The 22,617-nt window shown below is 33.7% G+C and overlaps 1 protein-coding gene across 1 annotated transcript in view; it reads right to left on the reverse strand.

Moving 5' to 3' along the window:
* Positions 1–22,617, reverse strand: part of CDH10 (cadherin 10) — a 54,987-nt gene that overhangs the window by 10,966 nt on the left and 21,404 nt on the right. Inside the window, exons 3-7 of the mRNA XM_041475890.1 lie at positions 12,629–12,748; positions 11,860–12,027; positions 6,695–6,882; positions 3,529–3,782; positions 1,820–1,956 (exon numbers count right to left, since the gene is read on the reverse strand). Of these exons, the coding sequence (XP_041331824.1) occupies positions 1,820–1,956; positions 3,529–3,782; positions 6,695–6,882; positions 11,860–12,027; positions 12,629–12,748 (867 nt within the window). The remainder of the gene's footprint in view (positions 1–1,819; positions 1,957–3,528; positions 3,783–6,694; positions 6,883–11,859; positions 12,028–12,628; positions 12,749–22,617) is intronic.

Genomic DNA, 22,617 nt, shown 5'->3' on the forward strand with positions numbered 1-22,617 from the left:
TATTTTGAAAAATTTTCAAGTCTGACTTTTCTCTCTCGCCTCTCAAAGAAATTCCAACAAAAAAAAAGCCTATAAAAATTTGATAAAGAATTTATAAAGTAATATTTTTTATGTTTAAATTGCCTTAAAAAATATGAACGTAGATTTTCAGACCTTAGGTTCAGAAACAAGAATAACCTCCTCCTTGCAAAGTGCCAAGATACTACTATTATTTAGAGTGCTCTTTTGTTACTATAGGTTAATTCAGGAATACAAGTGTCCCTGTTCTCACTTGCTGATTTTGTTGCCATACCAAAAATAATAAATAATGTCTGGGTGTAAAAAATGCAGACGTTTCTTGGAATTCTGCTGCATGTCAGCTAAGCAGCATATGATTTTTTAACATTAATGGAATTGGATAAGTAACAACAGTAACAGATTGTTCCAAATTACTGATTTCCCCCCCTCCCCCTTTCATCTGCTTTAAATAAAACAAAAGACATTTAGGAGCAGCTGGAATTACATTGGCTTGTTATTAGTAACACCTTTGCTAAAGAGTGTGATGTGGATCTTTTTCGACATCCTGAATTATTTAGATTTCCAGGTTTAGGATGCAGTTTTTCATAGACTTCTGTATGTTTGTTCTAACTTTCCAAATCAGTTATAACACTGCTTTCATTCTGTCATGCTTCATAGGTAACATTTAAAAATATTTAAAGATCTAAATCTCCCTCTTCACTTCTTTCGCCAAAATTCACATCTCTGTGAAGAATACTAGCTACTCCAGATATGTCCACAACGTAAATTTGCTCTAAGTTTCCTGTCAAGGAGATATGTTTAGCACTAAGATCTAGTTCATGCAAGGATGCTAAGTTTCATCGTTATATAAATTTGAAAATAATTTGTACAGCATTGGACAGTACTCTGAATGGTTGCAAGCTCAGGACAAAGCAGAAAAAAAAAGTAGATTTTGAAAAAAAAATTTTTAAAAAAAAAACCCCCCCCTTTTTTTTTTTTTTTTTTTTTTTTTTTATAAACACAGAATGTTTAATTGGCACGACACAATGTTCCATTCATTCAGTCCTCTGCAGTGTAGGTCTTGCCAGCCACGTTTCACTGCTGACAAGTATTTTTTCCTTACTTTTTTTTTAACTGATACAGAATTAGCCCTAAAAAAATTAGTGACTTTGAGAGGAAGTGATTCTTAGCCGCTGATTTCAAAGAGCAGATCTTTGTCCCTTAGAAAATTTTCTGTCCATTGATTAAAGCATAGTAACTCAATAATGTAGTAAGTTTAGGAGGATATCTGCTCTTCTCTTTATACTCTTAAAATGAAAATAACCACAGACAGGTGTTTTAAATGGTCCAAGAAATGCTACAGCTTCAGGATGAAGCTGAATAGAGCTTGTAAGATATATTGATTCCAAGAGCTGCAGGTGTAAATACCATAGGAAGAGATAATGAAAGTATTTCTAAGGAAATGAAGAAAATAATAGAGACAAAAACATAGATTACTATGCTAAACTCGGCTATTTTAACAGCAAAATCATGTTGTTGTCCTCCAAGAAAAGGAATAAAAAGAATTACTCCAGTCTTATAATTCAATTGGCTGACACTTCAGAAGTAACTTGGACATTAAAGGTCAGTGATGGAGGTAGGTGAGGAAAAGAACAATGAGGAGACAGCTGCTGTTAGCTACCCCACAGTTCACTTTTCCAGAGCATCTAGTATAAAGGGACAAGGGGAAAATAAAGGGGAGATGTTTTCATCACAAAGTTGCAGCTGTAACTTTACAGGCTAAGGAAAACTGAAAGGAAAAAGAAAAACCAAATTAGCTTACTAATCTCAGCTGCTATAACACTAAGATTGTGCCATTGGGATATCTCACGGTCAAGTGGCTTGGAAGTATAGATGGACCCATTTCCAGAATGAATGTTAAATATCCTGTCAAGGTCAGTGTGACGATCCAGAGAAAACCTAAATATGACAACAAAATAAAAAGTATCATCAAAATCATAAAACGTCAAAGAAAACATATATTTCACAAGTCATTACAGGTTTTATGTTCTATATTACAAAGGTTGGTTTTGAAAGACATATTTAGTTTCTATAAATACTTCTGAAAATTCTGAAGGTTAGCTCCATAGAACAAGGAATTAAAATTTGGATTTTAAGAATGTGATACAATAGTGTAATATTTGATAATTGGAGCTTTTACAATATAGGAGAATTATTTTAAAAAATCAGAACTTCAATGTCTACTTAAAGAATTAATTTAATCCTAAAAAGAAAATGATCTTTGATATACTGTTTCTTCAGACTGAGACTGACAGCTAATTTACAGGCTGTTCAAAAGTATTGCTATAAGCTCAGCTTCTACTATTCAGGTTGTATTAATTCACTAGGGATCAAGATAAAAACAAAACAAAACAAAACAACTTGTATAAAAATAGGTCCCCATGCAGAACTTCCATGTATAGATGTTAAAAGACCTTCTATATTTCTATAGTTGCTACACTTCTGGCAGGCATGATGTCCACTAACATGCTATGGTAGTGTCAAACTAGTATCAGAAAATTTCAGTTTCCTGTTTTTTTGGGTTTTTTTTATATTTAATATTGCCTTCAAATTATAATTGAACCTTTGATTTGGAATTAAATGTAGGATTTTGCCAAATACAGAATGATTTTTAGAATATGTGTCAGAATTGGGCCAAATTTTTTGAAAAGTTAAATAGCACACTTGTATAGTACAATAGAAACAAATGTTTATGTTTCTATGAAAATTTATGAGTGATCTAAACTGTTCATCAAGTGCATCTGGTTTCATTTACAGTACTTAACTAAATTAAGCCAAATAAAAAAATGCTATCATATGAAAATAGCATCTATACAGTTTTGGTCACTGTTGTTTGTTCACTCCACTACACACAATTGCACTAAAAATGAAAGACAAACAAATAAAACCCAAATAAACAAGTCAACGACAAAATGAAACAACATAATAAAAACAACCAAAAAAAGGAAATTAGAACAGCCAATGAAAACTTCTGATAGTGCAATAAAGACTTACTCAAATGTTTTTGTTTTTTTTTTTTTACTACTCACTAACTTTAATAACTCTTAACTAGAATAAAACAAAATCCTGCTATTTTCTAGAGAAATTATATTTAAGACTGTTTGGCTTACATGGTAAGCATTTCATTTTACTTCATACATGATGTTAGTTTTATTGAAGACTAGAACTTGTTTCATCAGCACTCTAAAAGCTTTTCCCAGTGCAAAGTAAAAAGCAATCCTGATGGGCCTACTTGAAATCAAGTTTTTATGAATTGTGGCACTGGAAAATATTTTTGAGTGTCTCTTGTGTGCAAGTAAATTGTTGTTGCCTGACATATTTTTAGGTTTACAGATAGCACCATTCTCAATTCTGTCTATCTCTGGGACACTAATAAATAATAGAAAAAACCTCTATGTGAAATTAATGTTGTATTACTATTTATCTTAATTTCTTTAGCAAATAATGTGTTTACAGACACTGAAGTATTACCTTATTGGACTTGAGGCAGAATCAGGATCTCGTGCCATTACTGTTCCTATTATTGTCCCCAGCTCAATATCTTCATGCACCTCAAAAAGGTAAGAAGACCTGCTGAAAACAGGAGGTTCGTCTACATCTTCTACAGAGATTTTCACAATAATTGTGTCTTTGAAAGGCCCAAGGTAATAGAAACGGGGATCCACATGGGTATTTTCAGCTTCTACTTTCAAAGTATAAAGTCGTCTTGTCTCATAGTCCAGTGGCTAAAAATGAAAATTATGATAAATTTTATTAAATTTGATTTACATATTGGCAGATGTCGACGTATGTACATAATGGAAACTGAAGAGGGCTCAAGCCTTATTAGATCCTGCCCCTGCATTGTGGGAACACCAACACAGTTAATATTTTCCCCACCACAGGAGTCACTTTGTCTAATAAGAAATAACATTGTTTTTAGAAGAAGTATCTTTTCCTGTATATTAGTTAAATTATCTCAGCATGAATGACAACAAGATTTTCAATAGAAATTAACCAATTATTCAGGGAATTCTGCAGCTGTTTCACGAGAATATGGATTTGAAACAATCATATACCCGTGTAAAACACATGAGATACTGACTGGAAATACAAACATTCCAGAACAAGGTACTTAACACTAATGTTTCATAGGAAATTCTGTAAACTCTTGGATAATCAAAATGACCAGAGTATTCCTATTGTCAAGCCCATATAGCAGGCCTTAAATATCAGGAATACTTTAGGTGTCTTTTGAGGAAGGTGTACGTGTCAAAGCTCTCTATATTTAGAGAAACAGTGGGGTTTAATCTTGTTCCTTTTCATTTAATTTAATGAATCCGACATCAGAGGGTTTTTTTTTTTTTTAAATATATTTGACATTTTTGTCAGCAGTTCCTTTTTCAAATGGGAGGAGGAGCAGTTCACAGTTATAATTAGAAATCATTTTGGAGAGAAAATAATTCTATTCCTTCAAATTTTTCTAGCTGTCATAGATGAAAAGTGTTAGCTAATTAATGATTCTAAGGAAATGAGCAACCTGAAAATCTACCTTTCTGACACAAAGAAGACTTTATTAACTCCCACAGATTCTCAGAGAGATATAGAACTGGTGGTTTTCATTCATCAAAATGGGTGGTTGATGGCTTATTTTTTTCTGCCTAGCTGCTTTTAAATACTAATTAATGTTCACTAAAGATGCCAAAGTGACAGGTTAGATATTTAAATACACTATTCAAAAGCAGAAAGATGCAGTCCAGCAAAAGAATGAGTTTCCCCACTGCCCCAGACTTGTTTTAAAAAAGTAGTCAGAGCAGATGGGAGAGTATCTATGAATACAAATGAGAAAAGCAACTATTTAACCTAGATCTGAGGCTATTGCTGTGTCTGTAAAGTGTATCATTCAGCTGTTAAGGGACACTGGCTTCAATCCTAAAAGCAAAGAAGACATGGTTGTCCTGACTTATTCTAATTGGTTTAATCTGGCAGAATGTGCACCATGAATATATAAACTTGCTACTATAACATTCACATCCAATTTGGGCATCTTTTCCACCTACAGTGCAAAAAACATGTTTATGAAACATGTGGATTATACAGGCATTCCAGCACATCCACAGTAATGAAGAAAAGTCTTGCTCAAATATATGAAATTGTGGAAAATCAATTATTTTGTCTGTGAGAAATTGTATAGAAAAATTTGTATAGAAAAAGTTATTTTACAAAACATAATAAATTCAGACTTAATAACTTGCAGGCTTTGTAAAGGAACACAAGCTATTTGTAGTTATTCACCACTGAAAGCAGAAATTACAATCAAAGTGGGTAAATAACAACAAAAAAAAGGGACTATTTTAATGAATCAATGAACTCAGCATTCTCATCTCCTTCCTTGCTTGTTAGTGCTGTTGTCTGTGGTATTGAATAAACTACTTATTCATGACTGAGAGAGCATCCTGAAAAATGCAAATTCTTTCAGACTGTTAATAACAGAATCAGAATATCTTGTTCATTAGTATTTATTGACGTTTTTGGAACCGCTGTATTATAATTTAGGAAATTTCTTGAGCTTGATTCAGCTACTAGACTTGTTTTTCAAGATGCTATTGATTTAATATAATTGTGTGAAAATCTGAAGCAAGCAAGAAAAGAGCATCTCAAGAGAAGCCTTCACAAACTAGGAAAAGAAAAAATATAAGACCTCAAACTTTGGGTTTTTTTCCCAGATAAAAAACTACACTGACTATGAACACAATAAAACACAGAAATTGAAAAGGAACACTCTTTGCAGAGTGTTCCTTTTCAATTTCAACCAAGGAAGAGAGAACTTCTCTCTTCCTTGGTTGCCATTATCAAGAGATGTGAAGGTATCTTTTGTATCACTGTTTATTTCATTATTCTGTGCTTAAGGACATTTGTTTGGAAAGCTAATATAAACAGTGATTTATCTTAAAAATGGTGCCTGAACTCTTTGAAGTTCATCTCAAAGTCCCAAAGACAAGGACCAAGGGACTTCTGGAAGGGAAATTTTTGAGGAGTAGGAGAGTGGCATTTCTACTTGTGAGATCTTGGACTTAGAAGACAAGCATCTGAAAATGCTATGACAATGGAAGACAGAGGGCAGAACTGAAGCTAGCTCTGAACCAAGAACAACACCTTCATTACATACACACTGCTCATGTGGCAGCCCTCTCACACATTGGAAACGGAACAAAACCGTATCGTTTGCATCTCATGTCTGTGTTCTGGCAGACAGATCTCATTTCACCCAAGTAGATGAGAATCTCACAGAGAAGGAAAAGCTGTGTCTCTGATTAGTGAGTGAGCTGCTGATTGCTTGCTGAAGAAAACAGGTTATAGAAATACATAAGAAGTCTGCATTTGAAATCACAGAGATAATTAGTGCTAACACATTGGGACTGGTCCACTTTTTCATCCTTTGCTTACAACAATGCTTTGAACCTATGATGCATCTTAGATATGGTCACCACCTTTTATTTCCTGTTCATCTTAAAAGCAAATAGTACCTTTCAGTCACTGATGGGGCTTGCTTGCAAATGTTAAGCAATTAGCATGTGTTATCACATAATGTAAACAACGAATGCTTGTGACATAACATTGTCATCAATATAATTTAGTGAATACTGTTAATAGACACCTTTCGCACAGTGATGATGCCTTCCTGCGTGTCCTTCTGTGTCACAATATCAAACATATCGGTCCCATCACCATCTATGATTCTGTACTCTACTTCTGCATTTTTCCCAGTGTCCGCATCTGTGGCTTTAACACTGCCAATGGCTGTCCCAACTGGGGAGGACTCAGGAATGCGGAGATGGATGGTACCTGTCAAAGAGACAAAGAGCCATTCAGGACCCCCACAAGCCGGTACATGTGCATGAACTAACACTGTGTGACACAACAGCTGATATCATAATTTTGTGTATTCTTTTGTTCTAGAGAACTTGCCATTTAATACTGACACAATGGACAAAATACAACGCAGAGCGAACTATCCAGAAGAAAGTTTTATATAGAAGACTGAAAACAAAATTGTAGAAAACACATTCATAGAAAACAGGGTTGAGAAAGACCTTTATTCTATCTGAGAGAAGAATCATCTGCACTCATCTTGCCTTTCTTTTCCTTTTAAGTTTCTTGTCCTTGTTTCCCTTTCATTCCTGAAATATCACCTAGAAAGACTGCTTAGTGTGCTTGCCAGGTTTCACACTTCTTTTTTACCCCTTAATATCTAAGGGCAATCTTTGAGATATATATTATACGTATTTTATCATGGAAACAATAACAAGAATAGAATTTCTTGATTTTGCTGGCCAATTCTATGCAACAGGCTGACATTTCAGCTTTCAAAATTAGATAGTAAGATATCATATTAAATAAATTTGAATAACACATTAATGCAGGGGGAGGTGTTCTAGAAATCTACAAGCAGAAATTGTGCCTTGTTAAAGCAGTTAATTCAGACTTAAATAGGCTTATGAATATTACAATTCTTAGGTTGTGCTACTTTTCTTATCTCAGTTATATCCCTTTATGGTAGTGTCATACAGCTGATAAAATACATAGGAATAAAACTGTCATCATTCAGACATCCTGCAGTAAATTGAAATAAGTATCTTACCATATATTTTAGCATTCTATGTCCTAGCCTTAGTGTGAAAACTGTAAATAAGCATTGAGATATTTGATCCCATCTGTTGGAACATACACTAGAAAAACACGGGGGGGACATAATGCGCTATGAAGAATTCTCAGAAAAAGTATTTTAAAATTAATGCATCTACAGTTGTCATTCCAAAGATGAAAGTGAACTCATCAAATCTCTCTTGGAAAACATTTTCTTCTATGGCCTTTGTTAAGTTTTTCAAGATTTTCTGTTCTACTGAGAGACTTCCTAAGTTAAAGGAGTTAGAGGTATGCTTGAAATAACACAAAAATGGAAATGGTAAAGGGCAGCAACCACAACAGTAAAAAGCTGAACAGGCTGCACAAAAAGTGCAACACATAAATACATTCCCCAAACAAGTAGTACAGAAAAGTCCATTAAGGGCATATTAGTTTTGTGCAATCAAGAAGAATCATGGGGAGAGACTGGCATGGCTGTATGGGAAGGTCACTGGCAATGTGTTTTTATCATAACTCAGGAAAGCATGAGTCATTTCAGGATTATTGGTGTATTATAAGCCAGCTACAGAGTGACACTTGCTACAAAAAAAACCCTATTATTTTTTGGGTCATTAGGGATTTTTTCTGCTTCTATGGAGTTATTTTTTTCTGTTCTATTATGTTATTATGTTCCCACTTGAGAAACCTAAAAAAGCAAAAATGCAATAATTGAAAAAAAAAACCATTCACATTTAGTTTGCAATTAAACACTGAATGAAAAATATTGAAATATTTAAATTTAATTTCTTAATATAATTATACTTAAGCATATTTTATTATGAAACGGACATATAGCAGCAGAATGAATTTTTTATGGCCATGTACACCCACATTCTATTCATGTATGTTTGTTTTTGTTCAGTCACATTTTGATGTTCAATTGAGCATTTTATCCTGCCTTTTCTCTAATATTTTCATTACCTTTCTCTAATATCTAAACCCGTGCACTTCGCTAGTAGAGAATCACTCTGTAATCACCTAATTAAAAAAAAGCAAAAGAGAAATTATCCCCAGTTTAGTACTTAAGCAGCACTATAGGAGACTATGGTGAAAGACTTTTTTTTTTATCCCAAATTAATATGTTATAATTATTTTTATGAGGTGTCAACTACTCACCACATATTTTTTTCCTCAGCACTCAAAACTATACCCCTATGCCTTGTGGACACTACTTTGACTCCCAGTTCAATACCCAAGTCATTATTTAGTCTATAAAGTGGTAAGAGCTCATATAATTAATTGCTAATAAGGTAGTGGAAACAGAGAGGGAAAATAACCAGAAACTTATAATCTAAAAGATGATTTTTAATCTAGCCTATCCGTTTCTAGAAATCTCCACCACAGTATGAGACACTTAATTTTATTCCTTTTGTTACTGAATACATTTAACGCATTGACTAAGTATGGGATGCCGTGCAGCTTTGGACACTGTATCAGAATACAAAGTACACCAAAGTAGATTCATCCTTGCAAAACTCTGCTGTAAATCTTATTTCCCTTTTCTCAAGGAAAGTAGTTTACTCTTTGCATTTACTCCAGTGAATGATGTCCTTTCATTTGTCTGTCAGGAAAAGAAATGGGAGGATCAAGGAAAGGAATACTTTTCCATATACTAAGGAGAGCAGAAATCAGCTTGAGGATTAAAGTCTACACACTTGGGATTGCAAATACTTCAGTCAGTCATAAAGAATGAAAAACCAATCTCATTTTTCCATTTATCCTTCTTCCATTCACTCTTGAATAGGCTTATAATGTAAGGGCAAATATTATAAAGTACTACAGGCTATAGTCCCACAGGATACATGGGCTGCCATAATTCAGGTCCACTGAGATTCATTCAGACTCAGGCTTCTAAGTCCATAAATCACATTTTGCGTTTATCACTGATCAACACTATCTCCTTTCTTCTGGAACACCTGGAAATATTATAGTTGAAACAAAGATCCAGTGTATGAGGTCTTTGAAGACCTCACCTTGAAAAAGTTTTCATCACCACTGTTATCTATGTGGGTTTTAGTATATTTTTAAGAAGAGAAAAATATTCTAAAGAATCCTTGCTTCAATATGTAAACAACAGGATAATTAGGAGTTCTTCTATATGTATTTTTTTAATGTATGATACAATACATTATGTTAATTTCTCCACAATTTTAATATGAGTTTCTTATGGGTGACATATAAGCTGATATGAAACATTTTATTGAAACATATAGCTGTAATATGCTGAGTCCTGTGGGAACATAATGGGCATTCTAATACTTAGCCTGATAATTTATAAATCAGATATGAATATTATTGTTTCATTAACCTAATACATCTGACTTTTTTATTATTGGAATAGAATAAAGATAATTTAACTTAATCAATTTCAATTCCAGCAGTCTCATTGAACTATTTTAAAATCATGAATCATTATAATGTCTATTTCCATTTTGAGGTTAAATATATGTTTTTTTTAAAGTCAATAGCTATTTTTACTTTCATATATCTAGTCAAATATGTCATCTTTATAAATGTTTTAGTTTCCATCTCCAATGAAACATGCATTTATATCTAACAAAGAAATTGGCAGATAGAAAATAGAGAGAAAAATCAAACAACAACAAAAAAAGCCCATGAGAGCAAAATTAAGTTTCTTTAAAGCAAATGACACATCTGATTTAAACTGACATTAAAGAAAAATACAGAGATGCTACATCAAATCCTTCTCTATCTCAAATATTATGTTGGAATCCCAGAAAAGTCATGTTAAAATAGTCTAGAAAGTTGATTCCATCATTCTAACTTCTAATTTAACATGCTGTTTAAGAAACAAGAAAAAAGAGAAAAAAGTATAAATATGCACTTTTGAAGCTTCTATGCTGTCTTAAGTCTGGTTTTTTTTTTTTTTTTTTTCCTGTAAGGCTTTGAACATGACACCTCTTTGAATAGTCTTCTTCAGTGTGTCCAGAGAGGAGTAATACAGCATTCCTGTCCTACACAACAGTGGAAATACCACAATCTTCTATACACAAATGGAAACAATAAAAATAATAAATAAAAAATTTGTGGAAAAATGAAAAAAAAATTATAAATTAACAATAAATTCCGTTCAGAATATGACCTTAGAAAATGCACAAATTCTACTTACTCAATGATGTATGACTTTTTTTATTTCAAGTGTGTGTATGAAATTACATACTAATAAACATCTTAGCTGAACGCATATATATTAACTTCAGTATTAAATTGAGCATAATTAGGTACTCCAGTTCTGCCATAAAGAGCATAATTTGAAGCTAATTCTGTTATTTTGATCAAGAAGAGTGCATCAGTAACTACTGGATTGAGTAGAATTATACAGAGTCTATAAAGTGTGTGGTGAGGATACTCTAAATACTTTATGTATTAAGTAAATCCAAATCATCGTGCAAATACTGCAACTTCAATTTATGCAAAAGGCTTCAAATGTATTTAAAATGCTTAACTGTTTCAAGTTCAATGCTTCATAGTTTAATATTTCCATATCAGATGGAGACCAAGAATATTTTTATATTTTCGTTTGAGGATACAAAGTCTTGACAGCAGTATTATCAAAAGGCAAAATGCATTATAAAAACCTTCACTAAAGCTGTAAAAAACCATAAAAAAGTTAAACGTAATTTGCTTTAATTTGGGATTTTTTCTATGTTGTTTTGTAGCTCTGTAGCTGGAAAAGTACAAATCTGTCTGATTCCCTTTGAGTAATTTCTTTTCCACATTCTTCATGATTAAATATTTAAGCAGATACCTCAATTCAAACATTTCTGAGTATCTAGAATTACAACATGTTTTATTCTCCAGTGGGAGAGCATGCAGGATTTAAGCAATAGGTAAGGAAAGCAAAAACATTGCTCTAATGCTCTTACGAGTCCACCTACTATTTGCTCCCCATATTCCTGGGAGGAATTCCAGGTTTACTGCAGTTACATTTCATCATGTAACTGTTTCCTAACAAAACATAAAATGCTTTAACATTTAATGTACTGCTTTAATAATAATAATCAGCACATAAGCCTTTTGTTTATGAGTCCCCCATAATCTAGATTTACTCTAAATTAAACCAGATGGTGATTGCTTAACTCTTACTGCACAAGTCAACTATTAAATGCAGCTTACTCTGGGGGAAGCGAGGTGGATTGTCGTTGACATCAGTCAGTGTGATGTTCACGGTGGTGGTCCCTGATAATCCACCCATCTGGCCTCCCATGTCCTTTGCCTGAATAACTACTTGGTATTGCTCCCTGTTTTCTCTGTTCATGTTCGGCAATGCAGTCCTGATGACTCCTAAAAGAAATAAATTGGAAAACAGAATCGCTAATAATGTATTTGTTGCTTATCTGCAGCAATCTGCCACATCTTTTTTTATATTAGTCTTTAAATAAATCGCTAAAATATTCACTTAATATTTCAAAGTACAAATTTCTGTCCATAAGTTTTATTGTAGTCTTATAGTAGTCTTTGTTACAGGCTATGTCTTGGTTGCGTATTGTTTTACAACACAGGTACTTTTCCAGTTTCATGCTAAAAATGCTTCAAGATACTTGTGCCAAAGGTTTAGGAGAAAGAACACCTTTTATTAATCTAAGTAGAATCATTAGGGAAAAAAACCTCAATATTTCCTAAGGAAAAAACCTTTATTCCTGCCTTTATCAGAAATGTTGTTATTTAAATCTTAAGCAATAAATAGTCCCACTGTGAAATTACTTATACTTCATAATTTCAGATGTCTTGAGTTTTTATATGTATTATAAAAGTTATAAATCATGAGAAAAAGCAAGAAATGCTCTTCGTTTTTAATTACATTTTTTATGTGATCTAAGGTCTTTTAAATGAAAGAAAAAGTTTAAAGTTTAGGGTAAATGAAAATAATTAAATTTTTCATTACCTGTTTCTGGTTCCACAGAGAAATATGGCTGCCCTTGAAGTATGCTGTAAATTATTCTGGCACTGTTTCCATATGAAGGGTCATCGGCATCAGTAGCTGTAACTTGGACCACAGAAGTACCTGAAACATCCAAAGCCAACTTAGTTGCATGTGACACTATCTGGAAATGTCAGAGCATCAATTTCCATTCCAACAGACACCAAAGAAAATTTAAGCTAATACTGATTGGATTTTCCAAATTTATTTTTGATCTTCTAGTCAACATTAGGTACATTCTTCCTTATTCCAGGTCTCCTTCTGCATAAATTGAAAAGAAACTTCCTTAATCCCACAAGTGTGATTAAGTTTTAATAAGAAAATGTAAACAATGTCTGAGCTGAATTCTTATCCTTGCCTAGCAACAGTAATTTCATGTATTCACATCCTCTTTGCAGAAGATGTTGTTTTTAGTGGAATAAAATACCTTCATTCCATTGCCTAGAATGGGTTTGAGGTGTTTTGTTGTTTGTTTTATTTTTATTTTATTTTGTTCAATGATATCGGGATGATATGAAACTACACATGCAGGAACATGACAGAAAAAGATTATTAAACTGGTAACTGGAACTTGTGAAAAACAAGTCATCAGTTGTCCTTGCTTTCTAAGTGTTACTATAGACATATATTACCAGAAGAAACACTGTCATATGAACTTTGAAATCTGCTACTTATTTAGATTACAGAAAATTTCCTAACCTTAAAGACATTCTCTAAATTTTAGTAGAATATATCAATCATTTAAAACATGAAATGTTTGCCATTACCACTGACAGTTTTTCCACAATCAAAACATTTTCTACATCTTGTTCAGCTTTTCCATCACAGAAACAAAGTATGAACAAAGATCCCCCTATTGTTCATCCATAAAGTGCAGACACTATTTTAAGTATATAGGAAAAAATTGGAAAAAAAAAAAAAAGGAAAAACAATCATCACAAGCACATGACTGGCCAGCCACGGGCTAATCTGAGGATGAGAAGACTTCAAAACTTGTTTCTCCTTTTATCCTAATTCTTTCAAAATTATTTTCCCTACCAAATATGAAAAAAGTCACCTGTATATCCAGGACCCTTGGCACAACTATTTACTCCCTTGCATTATCTGCATTGTCTGTCTATATTACATAGTTACTCTAACATACATAGAAAAACAAGTAAAAGTAAATGGTGTTTCTCCATTTATTTGGGATTTTAGGTCAGGACAACAAACCCGCTTTTTACAAGTAAATTGTTCAATCCTAGCACCAATATCAAGGGAATGCGCATGTGCCTAACTGTTGAAACAGAGATTAGTTCTCTGAAATGTTCAGTTTTCAACTGCTAGAGAATCGAAATACTTGTTTCAGTGAGTCCCTAAAAGTACTGGCTTCTCATTAAGAAGGCAAAATGGGCATATTCCTGGTTATAATATTCCTATTAAAATGGTGTGAATCATGAATTGGAAAGAATCATGAACAGACAAAAGACTCAAACATAAAATAAAATTTAAAAGATAAAAATTGCTATACAAGTATAAAGAAATTAAGAGAAAATAACTTTCTATTGTATTAAAGATTGTTTTGGTAACCATCTAGAATATGGCTGAATGCGAAAATCTGAACTTTTTTTCAAAAATAAGAATATGGGGATGATAGGTCTGTTCTAAAAGCTTTGTCTCTATCATTCACAAATGTCTCATGTCTTCAGCCACGCTGAACTCCATGTGTAGATATATGTCTATATAACTATTCTGCTAAAAGGTGAATAGGTCTTTCTGTTTAATATATTTAAGTTCTGAACAGTGTTGTCTTGATTCTGAAATGCGCTTTCAGACCATCCTACTACTATAGAGAAACTGCAGTACTAGAATGTGTACTTGTTCCTAAAGAATACCTTACCTGAAGTAGCAGTTGTGTAAAAGAAGGACAGGACAAATCATGTTCAATAACTGAAGTGCTGCACGTTAAAAAAAGGCAAAAAACCCCCAAGCCACTGAGTACACTGACCAACATGGAATTGTGCAAGTAAAGTTTACAACTCTTCCATTTCATATCCATAACAACAGAGAACAGTCATAATCAAGACATCTGTCACAAGAGCCTGATATGTTAATCAGAAACTTCTACATTGTAAATACATGAAAATACTTTGTCTGTATTACATGTAACTGAATAATTTCTTTTTTATAGTTTTCACATTTCCTTCTTTTGTGAAACTAGACATATTTATAAATAGGTCAATTGTATGAGACTTCCATTTTAGTTTAAAAATACAAGGAAAATCAATTTTGAAGAATAATTTGGAAGGAAACTGAAGTAAATGTTTAATAAATTTAAAATATATTTTGAAAAATTAAATTTTAAATGCAATAAGATGTATCTAACAGTTACTATTTTCTTATTTGGGTGTCATAATGAATATATTAATTAATACTCTCAGTGCACATGCACATGAAACAGAGCAAATTATATCATCTATGCTTCTCTCCAGCTGGAACAAACATGGCTGCATACATACACCCCCAAAAAAACCTCTGGAACTTCTGAAAAAAAATCAGAAACTTCTGGAAAGTGTAGACTTGTACTTATTCCCTTTAAAGTCTGTGAAAAGAGACTTTTGCTCCTTAATTTCATCACTATCACACTGTGCAATTGGTGGGTTACGATCAGGACAATGTACACTCTATTACCCAAATGCAGTAAGGCTGAACTTTACTTTTTAATGTTACCTCAGCTCTTTGGCTTTTATGGGTCAGGTACCTGGGAGGAGAAGTGCAAGGGCACTACTACACTTCCAAGTGCTATTCAGGATGCAGAACTCCCCTTTGATCTCAGCCCTTGCTATGAGAGGAAAATAGATGTGCTCCCTAGGCTTCCACAGGGGGATCAGCAATTCCTTTAAAAACCTGACAGAAGCCACATCAAGGAGTGAACAGGAGTAGTGCTATCAGTGTATCAATTACATTCTGCACATCAGCTGTCAAGGCACCAGCTGGTTTTTCTTTGCTTCAGTACACTGAAGACCATTGATGCTCAGTAAAACAAATGAATTGTTTGTTTTGGTTTGAAACCTGGACCAGAAATCCAAAGGCATTGAAGATGATCAGTTATGCCAGGACTTAAAAACTACAGTGTAGGGATCACTTAATGATCATCACTTGGTTTAGATCTTGCTCTGTCCTTTACATAGTCACACGTTGCTTCTGATGAAGCTGGTCTTTGACCTTCAGAATTTAAAGCCTAAACCGAACTCTTTATCAGTGCATAAAGGAGGCAGTGATTACATACAGGAGAGAGGGAGATGAACACGTTACAAGGGCATGTAATAGGACAAGGGGGAAGTGCTTCAAACTGAAAGAGATTAGGTTTAGATTAGATATAAAGAACAAATTTACTGTGAGGGTGGTGAGGCATTGGAACAGCTTTCCCAGAGAAGCTTTAGCTGTCCCATCCTTGGCAGCGTTCAAGGCCTGGATGGATGGGGTTCTGAACAATGAGGTCAGTAGGTGACATCCCTACCATGGCAGGGGGGTTGGACCTAGAAGACTTTTAAGGTCCTTTCCAACTGTAGCCATACTATGAATCTATGAATAAGGCACCATCTATGTTATTAGTAACACACCAGTGAATTCTGTTATTTTCTGCTTGCATAATTGCCTATTTTACATACCATGAAGTAGAATTCAACAGTGGTAAACTTGGCCCAGAAACAAACAGTCTTTTGTCAGATTATTGTAGTTCTCAGAAGGCATATTTTAACATAACTTTAATTGTGGTGTTTGACTTTCCCTAGAGTCTAGGACTATAACAGTAATTAATATATTTGGCCCTTGCTGCTGTTTTCTGCAAGCATCTTCAAGCACAATACAAGTATTAATGACTTTGACCTCACAATTCATTTATGATGCATACATATTAGATCAAAACCACTGGAAATAATTATCTAGGAAAAGGAATCCACAAAATATCCACTGTAGAGCTGGATTCTAAACTTAGGTTTTATTTTCTTTACTCCCAGCTGAGTTATGTGATACTTAACTAGAGCAAGTACCCTCTACAGTAAATTATCCATACAAATAACAAGCCAAATTAATAGAAATTTTCTGATCTTTTTAGTGGAAAAGACAGGAAATAATGACACCTATTTTCCCCAGAGATAATGGCACGTGTTTTCCTCTGAAATAATCTATTTCAAGCTGCAAAATACAGAAAAGAACTGAAAAGGGCTGCGTGTTAAGAGACCTCAATGTCAGAAAGATCTTGGACTATAAGGTAGTCCTGTAACTTAGAAAACAATAAGTTGCAAACAAACACAGGAGTGGGTAATGTCAATTATTTTAAGATTTCCTTTTTAAGGAAAAATAATGTTTTAGCTTGGTGGGTTTTTGTTTTGTTTTTGGGGTTTTTTTAAACTTTTTGATTCATCTCCTAATGGCAGGATTTGTGTGCAGAGTGAAATAAAACTCTGTAAAAAAAATCAAAAAATTCCTCATTTGGGTTTTTGAAATGTCCTAAGTCAGAAGATGCAAAAGGGTTTGTTGAGAGAACTTTATATGAAAAAAAGATTTTGAAATATCTTTGTTAGTAGGAAACCAGAAGGAAGTGTTGTAAGATGAATCCCATGGAAGAGAGGATAAGCATTGGGAACTGGTGAATAGCACTAATGAGCCAGTATAGAAGAAGACAAGGTAAAAAGTTAAGCAGCTCTTACTGCTGTCTAAAGAGAAAGAAAAATATATAACAAGAGGTAGATATGACAGACCAACAGGGCACTCTGTACATCACATCTAAAGGCAAAAGGAGGTTACGTCTTCTGAATCATATATTGATATCCCTAATTTAGAAGCAGAAAAGTTACAAGATGCAATAAGGATAAGGAATGATTATAGAATATATAGGCTGTGAAGATACATAAATATATAAAAAGAGATCCAAATAGAAAGTTCTGAAAACTTTTCTAAAATACACTAATAGGCAAAATCCACAGGAAAATCCATCTAGAGGAAAATAGACTATCTGCAGTTCTGAAAAGAAATCTCCAAATGAGCAGAAAGAGATAGGTAAAAAATATGATGTACAGAGCAGAAAACTGTCATAAAAATCATAAGAATATTCTGGGTCACAAACTCTGAAAGTAAGGAAAGGAAAAAGTGAAAGAAGATGAAAATCCAGTAATCAGCACAAAGACTTCAGGAGAGTAAGTTGTCTTCTCGGATATCGACCCAGCTGCGAGATCCTGAAGTTGGCCCATTTATGTCTGCCTTTTCAATGTTTAATAAGCAACAAAAGAAAGAGGAACAAGACAACAGAGAATTTATGGGCCTTTGTCAAGACACTCTATTTGATAACAGAAATAGCCATATCCTCTGGTGTCTGTCTGGTTAGTACCACAGCCGGAGGAAGAAATCAAAACTGCTGTTGTGGCCTGAAAGAGGCTGGTGTATGGCTACATCATGACTTGATAAGGTTTATGGATGGAGGCATATGGAGTAGATAAAGACTAAATAGTGTTTTTTCTGACATCCTGATCACCATATTATTCCTTCTAGTACAGGGAACTTCAGGATGGAGCAAACCCTGTACTCCAAGGGTGCACAGATTTCAATCACTTCAAGTATTTGGTATATAAGCATTTCATTCTTTTCTTTGTATGATGTGATACCATGTTTGTCTTCTTTCTGGGATCCAGATAAGTGCATACAAGGTTCATATGAACACCTCGCCATTGTAGCTGCAGTACAGATGTGTAGAAGTAGACAACACAGTGGCAAAACTGCAGAATAATTGACTTTTGGGGGTTTTTTGACTTCTTAAAGTAGAGATAAGATTAAGCCCATTTGAAACATTGATATTCAGCACCAGGACAGAGAATCCAGTCACCAGGTGACGGCCAAGGTTTTGAGAACACAGTCACAGCATAACATAAATACAAGGCACAGGTACAAGTTGTAAGTTAGTAGTCATATTAAAGACTGATACGGATTTAAAGTATAACAAGGAAAAAAAAGAGTAAATATTTACTATCTGTTAAACATCACTTGTGTGGTGAAAATACATATAAAAGATTATGACAACTTCCACAGGAACTGGAAACAATGAACAAAGAGAATTGTTCCAGTGTTGTGTCCTCCAATAAGAGGCATCACATCTGATCTCTATCTGCACTATCTATGTGCACAAGGTTTTCTTTCACCTTTGATAGTGAAAGTGGCATGTATTTTATTCTTCTTTTCACCCCATTTTCCTATTGCCACTCACCAATCCTACTTTTATATATAAAGATCTTTCTCAGTGCAGTTGGTTTGAATAAACGGATATCTTAAAAAAACACTGTTTGGGTATGTTTATGTGTCTGTCTAGTGGTCCAGCTTTCACACCTGATTGATAGTCAGCTATTGAACTTGGATGTACCAATAGTAGCAGGAGTGCAAGGAGTGCATTTAAATATCGATGTATTTTTATCGAAAATTCTACCATGGAATCATATCATATACTGGGTTGGAAAGGACCCATCATTCTCTAAAAATATAGATGTATTTTTGGTGGAAAATTCTACCATGGAATCATATCATATACTGGGTTGGAAAGGACCCATAAGGGTCATCAAGTCCAACTTCCTTCTTCTCAACTCAACCATATGACTAAGAGAAGCATTCAAGAGACACTCTGACACTTTCCTGGGGAGCCTGCTCCAGTGACTGACCAATCTCTTGATTAAGAACCTTTTCCTAATGTCTAATTAGAGCTTCCCTTGACACAGTTCCATTCCATTTTCTTGTGTCCTATTGCAAATCAGCAGAGAGGGGAGATCAGCACCTCCCCTGCAAGGGCACCTGTGACAGCAAGGTAGTCATGGAACAGATGCACCTGCAGGACTGGGCAGGAACTTGTCACCGTTCTCCCCGATCCCTGAAGTCACGGCATTCAGTGAAGTGGAACAGAGTGAGGATAGGGAATCCTTCACATGGTGTTCTGTCTGCTTGGCAGGTCTGACCCAGGAAAAGCAGGGTGTGGTTCCAGCAATATCTCTCTTTCTCAGACTACCAATATATAGCATAGTGCCGCACCATGCTGACTATCCTGGGTTAGACAATTAAAATATTACAGTCCTGATAGTACCATACCTTTTACAGAAACATATAACTCATCTCTGTTCAGGTAAGGGCCATAGTAATTTAGATTTGTAATTTCTCTTTCTGGTACCCATCACTGTGAAAATATTAGTATCATAAGCTCCTCTTAATGTTTGCAGACACTTATAGAAAAATTTACTGTTTCTACTTTCTCACAGAAGTGACTACTACAGGGGACACTCAACAGACTGTGTAATTACATCCAAGACTGCAATTTCTATCTGCATTCCTTACATCAAGCCTGACAATTTCTTAGCCCATGGCCAACAGTACTGGGCAAGTAATGAGCTGCTCACAATACTATAAGCAAAAAAAATAATCCAGAGAGGGAAAAATAGAGAAATGTAGGAATTTCTTCCTGTTTTCCTTTGAATGGGGAAGTGAAATTGTAATAAAAAATGTAATTGTTCCTTTTTTCATAAATTTCTCATATAAGTTGCTGTACTAAAAATTCTTGAACTGTATGATGCCAGAAAAAAACACTAATTTAAAAATATTCTGTAGTAATGATGTGATAATATATTATTGGTGTACCAAAATGTGAAGAGTTTTAACATAATGACTTCACAATTTCTGATTAATTCCATATTTTCTCAAAAGTGTTATGCAGCTTATTCTTTTAGATTTCTCACCTTCTTCACTTAGCCTTTAGTTTTCAGATTACTGAGTAGATTTTTTTAAGTTGGAGAATTAAATTAGCGTTATGAAGAAATGAATCAACTTTGATGAATACTTTATAAAATCACATCATTCTCTCATGAACCACAGATGAATATAAACCTCTAGGGAGCAGACATAAAACTAAAAGGAATAAAGCTAGAAGAAATGCTACCTGTCAGATAGACAGTCACTCTAGCAGCTGAATGACTGCATTTTTAAAATCCAGGAACATGATAGATTTGAACTGAGTTATAATTCTCCTAATTATTATAATTTTATTGTCAAAATGAAGTCCATTTGTTTCAGGACAGCTATTTATGTGAGATACAAGGTTAACACACTAAGTAGGCCCAAGTTGCTGTTTTTGTTGCTCTTTGTTTTTCTAAAAATTATTGTTTTCTAATTTTTTTTTATCATGTTATCTCATTTTTTGTCATTTTAATGCTGACATTTTGCAGTTTCAAAATTTTATTATCTATATGCAGCTGTACAGATACACTGGAACCTTGCAATCTGAATACTTCAGAACCATTGAAATAATGCCATGAATGTTTGAGAATACTTAAAGAAAAAAAGTTATTTATGGAATTGAGACTGATGAAATGAAGAAACAATAGCTTATAACTTAGTATTATATAATAGCATAATATTTAATGAAAACACTAAGTAATTTTCTTGTATTTTTCCAATCATGTTTTAAACAATGCATTTTGGAATTTACAGAAAGAACATGAGAAATAAAGTTGAAACTCTGAGACATACTTTTTCAGCCCTCCTGTAATCTTGCCAAATTCTTCTCTAGAAAAAGCTCCAGAAATGTTCTTTCAGGATGCCCTTTCAAGATGCTCTGCCTAAAGCTGTATATGTTTATGGAAATTTAGAAAACTGACCAGTACATTAGTAAACTGGTAGTACAATTTGTTAGATTTTGGAACAGTAAAGGTGGAAGACTTTTCAGTTCTCCTCTTTATGTGGGCTGATTTGATGAGATTTCAGTACAGGCCTACACAATCATCTGTCAGATTTCATTATCTTTCTTTTTAAAATTTATTTTCCTTTACAATAAAAACCACTTGCTGAATGCTGGAATTTTAAAAAACTGATTAAATCATAAACTGAAAACAGATTGAAATATTAAGAACAAAAAGCTATTAGTATTATGCTTCCATACATTGCTGCACAGATTTGCTGAGGCCATTCTCTTTCAATAATTATGTCTTTTTTTTCTCTTTTAGCATTTTCCAAGGTCCTGGAAATTAAATACTAAATCATCCACACCTGTATATATAAAATGTCTTAAAAACTTATCATCTCAACAGGCTAATTTAGTAATCTAAAATACCTGTTTGACCTATTCAGGCAGTAGAAGTGATTAAAATGGTAAGAGTAGCCTAAAATTATATTGAATGCATTGTTTGTTTTCTGATTGTTTAGAATTTAATATTATAGTAGCTACACTTATACAATAAATTAATTAATACTAATTTTAAACAGAAACATAATATTTTTTAATTTTTTAAAAATTGTTCTTAGTGAATTGTATGTGCTAATATCAATAATAGCTCATATTCCAAAATGTTATTGGTTATAAAATTCAACAGCTGGCATGATCCAGGCCACAACTTTGTAGTTAAGATAGGAACTGAAAATACATTGCAAAGAGAAGAAAGATTAACTCAAACAGCTGTTTAACATTCATGAAGGTGTCACTCGTGGATGGAGTTAAGGGAGGAAGTGAAAGCACAAGAGGATTTGTCTATACAGTAAAAAAGTGAAAGAAAAGAAAAAAAGAGGGCGAATACCTTCAGACAGTGCATCAACATGCATGAGTCAATATATAATTCTCCTCACCCACAGAGGGAGTGGAGACAGCTCTCCATTCAGTGTTTATCACCTCTGGGAACTTCCAGTGAAAATGAAAGAAAAAAAATATTGAGCTTTCAACAGGCTAATTTAGTCACCTTATTCTAACAGTTCCTAAGGAGGAGGATGATTCACCATTGCCTACTATCTATAATATTTATATTCCAAAGAACTGTAAAGCTAATAATTTGGATATTCCAAGTAGAAACAGATCTTTAAACAGATCATTAAAATCTGGTTCTGAATGCCATTTCAGTATTTGAACAAATATGTCAAAATGAAAAATACTTAACTCATCAGGTAGAATTCTGCACGAC

Source organism: Pyrgilauda ruficollis, unplaced genomic scaffold (genome assembly GCF_017590135.1).
Source record: "Pyrgilauda ruficollis isolate IOZ18807 unplaced genomic scaffold, ASM1759013v1 scaffold37, whole genome shotgun sequence".
Classification (NCBI taxonomy): Eukaryota; Metazoa; Chordata; class Aves; order Passeriformes; family Passeridae; genus Pyrgilauda; species Pyrgilauda ruficollis.